We start from the raw sequence: 9,036 nt of genomic DNA, 5'->3' as shown, positions 1-9,036 counted from the left end.
TAACACCAATCCTTCTCAAACTCTTCCAAAAAGATGCAGAGAGAGAAACACTCCCAAGTTAATTCTACAAAGCCACCATCACCCTGATACCAAAACCATAAAAAGTTATCAAAAAAAAAAAATTATAGACCAATATCACTGATGAACATAGATGCAAAAATCGTGAACAAAATACTAGCAGACAGAATCCAACAGCACATTAAAGGGATCACAGACCATGATGAAATGGGGTTTATCCCAGGAATGCAAGGATTCTTCAATATACGCAAATCAATCAATGTGATACACCATATTAACAAATTGAAGAATAAAAACCATATGATCACCTCAACAGATGCAGAAAAAGCTTTTGACAAAATTCAACACCCATTTATGATAAGAGCTCTCCAGAAAATGGGCAAAGAGGGAACCTACCTCAACATAATAAAGGCCATGTACGACAAACCCACAGCCAGCATCATACTCAATGGCTCCACACCATACATTTTCATTTTAAAAACGATTCCCATAATCTACATTAAAAAATACTTAAGGGCTTCCCTGGTGGCGCAGTGGTTGAGAGTCTGCCTGCCAATGCAGGGGACACGGGTTCGTGCTCTGGTCCGGGAAGATCCCACATGCCGCGGAGCAGCTGGGCCCGTGAGCCATGGCCGCTGAGCCTGCGCGTCCGGAGTCTCTGCTCCGCAACGGGAGAGGCCACAACAGTGAGAGGCCCGCGTACCGCAAAAAAAAAAAAAAACCAACAAAACCTTAAGATCCTCATATCATATTTCAATAGGCAACTTCCTCTCCTAACTCAGCTCTGGATGAGTTGTTTTATAATAGCCACCTACAGGGAAAAATAGCCTACAAAGGAATAAAAACCACAATCACACCTTATACAGAGTAGCAGAGACTTTTAGACTAACCCAGCATTTTAGTAGCACATTATACAATGAATTCAAACCTTCCTTCAGTAACTACAGATGCTCACCTTGTAGAAGATTGATTCTGCAGTGATTATGGTGGAAACTGACTCAGGGGCTTTGATGGGCTGTGAAAAAACGAAAGTAAAAATATTAGCACATTCATAATGTGTGTGTGTGTGTGTGTGCGCGCGCGCGCGCGCGCGTGTGTGTGTGTGTGCAGGGTGTACAGGCATTTTTCCAGCCATATATGAGAGTTCTGTAATTTAAGAAATACTAAAGTTGTTGTTTGGTGACAAGAACTGCAGTAAAAAAGAAAAAAAAAAGGTTTTCTGATCGTTGTGGCAAAGCCACAACAGAATACTTCTGCTACCTTTAGCTTAAAAATTGCTGAGCCCCAAAGGACCGGCTCCTGACTATGTGGCTGAAATCTAACAGAAGCCTTCTCAGAGCTTTATTACACATTCTAGTTATAAAAAAATCTGGCTCTAATGGCCTGAGCATGATGGAGGTGGGAATAATAAAAAACGTGTCTCCTCAAAGACATTTTCCATCTCCACTTAACTATGGAACTAGTTATGACAGTATCATCTGAACTAATCTTCTAGCAAGCCTGAACCAAGGACAAAGGAAACTTTCTTGGGAGTTCTTAGTAACTTGTCACCAGTCAACCATCATTGAAATTCCTTCCTAAGCTGTAACACACACTTTCATGCCACAACACAGTAACTAGGCCTTCCCGAATATGTCTTGGTATTATCCTTGAAGAAAGGCATTGTTAGAGGAATTGATATTAAAATATTTGCAGAGAACACATTCTACCATACTTAAGAGGAAAACGTGTTTAGAGCATTTAAGTGTATACAACTATAATCCAATATTTACAAGTTTTTTCTAGTCAATAAACACCTCATTTTAGAAAACTGAATTATAAATATCTTAAATAAATTAGGGGCAACTATTCTAAACAAGAAAAAGGATCCACAATCTGCACAAGAATATAACGCAAGCCCTCTCTGAGTTTTTTAAATAAACACACCCAACTTCAGAAATGCCTTTAGTGGTAAGTGAAGCATTCCTGTTCTGAAAGCAAAGAGTACCATACCGAGGTTTTAAAAAATAGTATATAATGCATTGCCCATTGTGTTTGACCACTGTCCCTTGTATTTACAAAAACAATAAGAATTTACTGCAACAAAAATATGCTTTCCACTACCCCAGCACAAGTCTTTCGACCATCTATTTTCTTATAGAAGAAGAGATAAAGATTTAGTAAAATTTTTCATTCATATTCATCAAGTTGGTCATTATAAATCAGTAAGAAACGTCTTCTGGGGCCATAATAACAAACAAATATGGAAATGAACGAGTTCCAGTATTATTATTTACTTAGAGCTTTAAGAATGAAAAAAAAAAAGTTTTCCCAGTATACCTGGCCACACCAAGAACTATAACCCCATCTCATCCTTTCCAGAGAACCCAGTAAAATGCGCTCGAGGTTTAGGTTTCTTTTAGAATATTTTATATTTCCCAGAGAAAAAAATAAAAGCTAAAAAAACAGAGAAAGGATATTATTAACTTTATAAACAGTAAGCCTCCTACAACAGAGCTCACTCCCTTTTAGAAAGTCTGGACCAGTCCCCAGAACACTACAGAATAGCTGCCAAGAGCAGAGTCCAAGTTCAGTGATGAGAGATGAAGGCAGTGGCGGGACACACTACACACACAATGCCATTACAGTACAAAACACTGTCCACAATCATCTTACATTTTTTAATTTAAAAATATGTCTTCTCCCTTTTCCTTTAGTGGAAACTTTCTTTTCAGCAGCTGGAGCAGATTTGTATTTAGTGTTTCTGAGCCGAGCAGACCTCCTGTGAATTTCCTGCTTACTCTGTTACATAAACAATTAAAGAACAAAAAAGAGAAAGAAATAAAAAGTGCAGAAAGGTTGCTGTCCCGATACAAACATCTTACAAGGATCCCAGAGTATGCACTTTAAACGATCATTTAAAAATTAAGTAAGAGTGCACCTTTTCTTTTTATGCCGGGTAATCACACAAACTGGCCTAATTCAAACACGGAGAGCCTTAGCCAAGCATCTCCAGAGCATCCAAAAAGGCGTGAGCTACTTGTAATAGGTCAAGGGGCAGCAACAAGTCAGTCCAGGCCAAGGCAAGAACTATTCATCAGTTGTGTTTATAACAGGAAAATGCTTAAAAACTCAACTCTCCTACGCCAGAGAACGGGTTTGGTATGCCACCTCCTGCAATGTAATACTTACGCTGCCACTGAAAATGATGACATGATAATCTTAATAACACATTATGACAAAATGAACTTTATTAACAAAGAGGTCCAGTAGCATGACCCTGATGACATCTCTATGTATACGTGTGTATACTGAGATGTCTGGTTGCTATCCAAAACATTACAATGGGGATTTCTGAAGCGTTTTCACTTTCTCTAGCCTTTCAATTTCTCACAAGAAAAGGTGCTGAGAACGGGCCGAACCAAAGACCATGTTCTCAACCGGGATGGGAAGGGGCGGCCCACCTCAGTATGAGCACGGCGATCCCGGGAGGCCCCCGCCCACACCCTCCGCGCCCACCCGGCCTCCTCCCGCCAAGCGCCCGGTCGACCTCCGCCGGAGGGAGGGGCCGGAGGAGCTCACCTGCTTGCCGCCCCCGCCCCCGTTGCTCTGCGGAGGGGCGGCCGAGGTGCTGGCGAAGGTCGCCGCGCCGAAGCCGCCACCGCCGCCACTGCCCCCCGTCCCGCCGGCCGCCCCCGAGCCGGCGCCCCCGCCGCCCGCGCCGCCCCGGCCCGTGCAGTGGTGGCAGAGGATCTCCCCCTGCGGGCCCTTCTTCCACATGGAGGACGATGTGGTCTTGCAGACGCTGCAGGTGGGCTTCAGGCCCAGTGGCATTGTGGCCGGCTCGGGCGGCCCCCGCGGGCGCAGAGAAACGGGAATGGCGACCGCCGGCTTTCGGCGGCCCGCTGGCCGGCCCGTCACTTCCAAAGACAGAAAGAGCGGCCGGGCGCGGCGCCGAGCTGTCCACCCTGGGACCAGGCCGCGGCCGCTGCCCCCTGGAGGTAGGAAGCCTGCTCCGCCCGCTCCACTTCCCACACCATCCCCCAGCGGCCCCGGCGCCGGGAGGCGGGGCCGGGGCGGGGCCTGGGCCTGGGGAAAAAGACGAGCCTTGGCCTGGGGAGGCTTCCGGCGATGGGCGGGGCCCGCGCACAGGCCCGCGTGACCGGAACTGCTCCGCCCGGGACTCCTGGGAGAGAGGACGGTTCGCGGACTTTTCGGTCTTAGACCTATGATTGACTACTAAAATACCGCAGGCTCAAGTATATATAAAATTCAGATAAGCAACGAATAACTTTTTAATATGAGTGTATCGCATGCAATATTCGTTGTTTATCTGAATTCAAATGTAACTGGGCATCCTGTATTTTTAATTGTTAAATCTGGCACTCCTACTTAGGACCCCTTTACACTCTTTAAAGTTATAATTTAGACCCCCAAATACGTTTGCTTTTATAAGGGTTATATCTATGGACATTTGTGTATTAGGAGTTGAAACATTTTAAAGCCAAAGATGTCATGCATACTTTCATTGGCCCTTGAATGACAGTGTTCGTATCCTCTGAACCGTACGCCAGGGACAGAGTGCTGGTTTGGTATTGTTGGGGAACAGATTTGGCCCCGAGAACCGCCAGAAAGGGTCTCGGGACCTCCGTGGACCGTACTCGAGGACAGCTGGCCCAGGACAAGGGCGTCATGAAAATCCAGCCTCTATTAATGTCGCTGGTCAGTACAGGGCTCACCAGAGAAACGAGTCACCCCTCAGCCTCACTTAGTGGGAGCAGTGGTTGCATACCTGTCTTCATGATCCTGGGTTTTCTAGACTTGATGTTCTTGGACAGATCATGATGAATATGTTGGTGGAGTGCTGGGGGAAGAGCAAGAAGAAAACTGTATTGAATGCCTTATGATGTCGTGAAACCGCGTTTAGTGCTTATGCCAGTCGTGGAACAAGATATTATCCCTATTTTACTGTTAACTGATGATCAACAGAGGGACCGTGATTTGGCCCAGATGCCCACATGGTCACTGGTCTTGGAAGCACATCTAGACAGGCCTTTGAAGCAGCTCTGGGTCCTGAGTTGTGGCTTGGTCATCCTGGCTCTGAGTCTAGGGTTCTCCAATAGTAAAACAAAATATTAACTGCTTTCCAGACCATTATGGGGTTTAATACCAATTGTGAAAGTGGTTGAGGAGAGTAGGTACACAGTGTTGTCTCCTTATTGTAGAACAATGCACTCTGTGAGGGGTGTCTAGGTACTAAATTCCATGCTCCCTAATATATCTCGCCCTCTAGTGCACCTGTCTTTGCACTTCATCTCCAAATTACTGCCTCTCATTCACTGAAGACTTAGGCCCTTGGCTCACCAGCTTCCTCTCCACCAAAGGACACCATCCTGGGTCTGATCCATATCCACATGTGTAACCACTCAACACACTCTTTTCTCCATTCCTCCTCATCGCAACACCTCCATCTCGCCTGTCCTTGCCAGCTCCCATAGCTCCTGGTCACACCCTCTACCTTTCTGAGATCATCAGGAAGAACTACATTTTTTTCCTGGTTTAAAAAAAAATTTACAACCTTTTAGAATTAAGTATAATACACATACTGTAAAGTATCCAGTCCATCTGTGTACAGGTTGATTATCACGAAGTCACCGCACTCAGGCAACCAAATCAAGAAATAGAACATTACTACCACAAAAGCCCCTCACTTGCTCTTTATCCAGAGATAACCACTATACTGATTTCTAACACTGTAGATTTTGTAGATTCTCTTTGTCAGGGTAAGGAAGGTCCCTTCTGTTCCTATTTTCATCATGATTATGTAGAATTTTATCAAATAGTTTTCTGTATGAGACAATCATAATGCTTTTTCTTCTTTATCTATTAATGTGTGGACTACACGGATAGATTTCTGAATGTTAAATTAATACTGCCACTCCTGGAATGAATCCAACTTGGTCATCATACACTATTCTTTTCACATATTGCTGGATTTGCTTTATTAATATTTTAAGATTTTTTGTATCTACAAAAATCTTTTTGTTCATGAGTGAGATAGGCTTATAATTTTACTTTCTTGTAATATCTTTGTCAGGCTTTTGCATCAAGGTCATGTCAGCCAAAGTAGGGACTTTGGATTTTACTCTGCATGAGACAGGAAACCATTCAAAGCTCTTCTACTTGCTGATATGAAAAGATCTCAGACATAATTAGGAGGGAAATAAGCAATTTATAGAACAGTGTATAGAACATGGTCACTGTGTGTAAATTAAAAATCTCTGTGAGTGTGGTGTGTACTTTTTTTAGTTATTTAGACAAAAAAAAATGTTGACAATTGATGCTAACAGAAGTGGTGAGGGAGAGAGGCTTTCACTTTTCTTTTTGCACCCTTTTTTATCATTTGAAATATTTTTTTTTACCACATTACGTGTTACTTCTATTTTAAAAAAAGAATAAAAAAAAGGAGAAAGTATCAAATGGAAAATAAGGAAATAGGCAGTTTCTTGGTCCTAAATATCCTCTCCTAGCCAGAGGTCCTGGGGCACAGTGGACAGTACCTAGTTCAAGGACTGGCAAGCAGACCGCCTCTCTGCAGCTCAGTCCCTTGTCTGTAAATCGACAATTGCCCACCTCAGTGCTGCATGAAGATTTGATCAATTATCATGTTTGGCACATAGTTCTCAGTCAATACATGGGGCTTCTCCTACAAGCAGCAAAGCTATAGTATCACAAAACTCCTGTGCAGATGTAGTAGAGTGTTAATAGAATAGAGCAGTGTGCTGTAAGGATAAATAGGACTATGTGGCAGAGATGGTGACTGAGGCAGGGGAAGTGAGGGTGTTGGGATGTGAGAGAAATGGGTAGGAGAAAAGGATTCAGGAAGGCACTGTCAATGAAGGCTCTGACCCAATACCCTGCTCCTTCCTGGGTGCCTCAGGAAGAGCAGGAGCCACAACTGGCCAGGCCTGGGCTCCCTGAGGTGCCAAGGGAGAGATCTCAGATTGATATAAGGAGAGAGAGATACCAAGCTTGGACCCAGAGGAAGGGTTCGATTGGAGCACATAGAGATAATTTGGTGCCTACGGGGATGTGCAATAAAATTCTGCTGGTGGGGTATGCGTGTGTGTATGTGTGTGTGTGTGTAAGCTGTGAATATAGAAATAAATACCTCCCAAGGTCTTAACATTCACACTAAGGGAAAGAAAGAAAGCTGAGTTCCCCAGGGGACTATCACTGTCAGCATGCAGTCTAATTTGCATAATTTAGGTGTTGCATAGTTCAATAATTAAAACTCTTTGGAAAAAAAAAAGGCAGATGCATAAAATGTATCCCAGGACCAGTCTCTAAGAGATGATATTCACCACATTTTGTGTCTTGGTGCGTATGGGCAGAATAGGGTTCCTTGCCCATTCACGCTCTTGTCCTGTATATCTCAGGGGCAAACGGTCACTGAGTCTCTCCTGTCAAATGAGGATAATGAGAGAGCATACCTCATAAGTGAGTTAGTACATATTAGGTTGTAAACAACTTTTTCATCTGGTCAGTGCCTGATTTAACGTTAACTCAGGCTGATAAGACAGGAGGAGGCTTTCTTTTGACCAGGCTAGTCAAGTCATTAGTGATACCCCTCTCCCCGAGCTGTAATCTTGGAAAAAATGCAATTAACTCAAGTGGCCTCTTAACACTGACAAACTAGAGAAAGAGAGCTTGTGGACTGGACAGAGAGAGAATGAGTGAGACCTATGCAACTGCAAGAAGGGAGAAAGAGTCAGGGCAGGGATTCTTGCCTTTTTGTCTTTTATCCTCAGGAGGGGCGTCATGACAGCACTGTCTCTCACTGCACTCTTACCTTCTGCGTGTAACCCAATCGAACTACTTTCTATTTTGCATGTGTGCCCCATGGTTCCCATGCCCGTGCCTTGGCTCAGAGTGTTCTTTTTGCCGGGAATGTGCTTCCTCTCAACGCATCACACCCGGCCGTACCCATGTTCCCAGAATCAGCTCAGGCATCAACTTCCTCCAGGAAGCCTCATTCCGGGGCTCACGTGTCCTTTCTCCCCTCCCCCCAATTAAGTAGCTGTTCCTTGCGGTGGCTATTCCCTCCTTCCGCCTTGGGGTACACCTTTCTACCCGTGTCTCCTTCACTGGAGTAGGAGCATGTTGAGGAAAGGAAGTTTGCCTTTTTCCTCTTTGGGTTTCTTCTACCTCCCCACACCTTGCACTTGGTAAGCAGGCACTAATTAGCAGTCTAACGTGTGGGTTAATATATCAGTCAGCCTGTTCTCAGCTGAATGAACAGCCTCCACTCAGGACAAGTGCCTGCTCCCGTTCCCCTCCTCACTGCCCCCCACCTCATCGTCTTACTTCTCTCACCAAGCATCCCGAATCAGGTCTCCCCGGCTCCTCACTGGCCTGCAGCCCAAGTAGGCATCTCCCTGTATCATAGCAGGCACCAATGACATCATCATCCACCAGAAAAACCAATGCCGGGGCTTCCCTGGTGGCGCAGTGGTTAAGAATCCGCCTGCCAATGCAGGGCACACGGGTTCGAGCCCTGGTCCGGGAAGATCCCACATGCCACGGAGCAACTAAGCCCGTGAGCCACAACTACTGAGCCTGCATGCCACAACTACTGAAGCCCACACGCCACGCCTAGAGCCCATGCTCCACAATAAGAGAAGCCGCCACAATGAGAAGCCCGTGCACCGCAGCGAAGAGTAGCCTCCGCTCACTGCAACTAGAAAAAGCCCGTGTGCAACAACAAAAGACCCAATGCAGTCAAAAATAAATAAATAAATAAATTTTTAAAAAATTATATTAAAAAAAGCCAACTTTATCATAAACGAGTCTTACTTATTTGAAATAATTGTGCAGGATCCCTGGTGATGTTTCATAAGCGTCTTCCTCCTGCCTGAGAGAAGGTGATGACGTGGTGAGGCGGACACCACGTCCTCTGGAAGACTTTCTGCTAAGGCTTCGGGACACTCCCTGACATGGAGTCAGTTTGGAGATGTTGGCAGAGGCCCCCCTGAGACT

At 45.0% G+C, this 9,036-nt stretch overlaps 1 protein-coding gene across 1 annotated transcript; it reads right to left on the bottom strand.

The window, feature by feature from the left end:
* Positions 1 to 887: 887 nt before the first annotated feature.
* On the bottom strand, positions 888 to 4,051 carry GATAD1 (GATA zinc finger domain containing 1). The gene is made up of 3 exons (XM_059073980.2): positions 3,580 to 4,051; positions 2,674 to 2,799; positions 888 to 1,033 (listed from the first exon to the last, which is right to left on the bottom strand). The coding sequence occupies exons 1-3, from the start codon at positions 3,829 to 3,831 to the stop codon at positions 953 to 955; spliced, it is 459 nt and encodes a 152-aa protein (XP_058929963.1). The 5' UTR covers positions 3,832 to 4,051; the 3' UTR covers positions 888 to 952.
* Positions 4,052 to 9,036: the final 4,985 nt, after the last annotated feature.

The sequence above is a fragment of the Kogia breviceps genome, chromosome 9 (genome assembly GCF_026419965.1).
Source record: "Kogia breviceps isolate mKogBre1 chromosome 9, mKogBre1 haplotype 1, whole genome shotgun sequence".
NCBI lineage: Eukaryota > Metazoa > Chordata > Mammalia > Artiodactyla > Physeteridae > Kogia > Kogia breviceps.
Note: the sequence above shows the minus strand (reverse complement) of the source record. Positions and strands in the feature narration are given on the sequence as shown.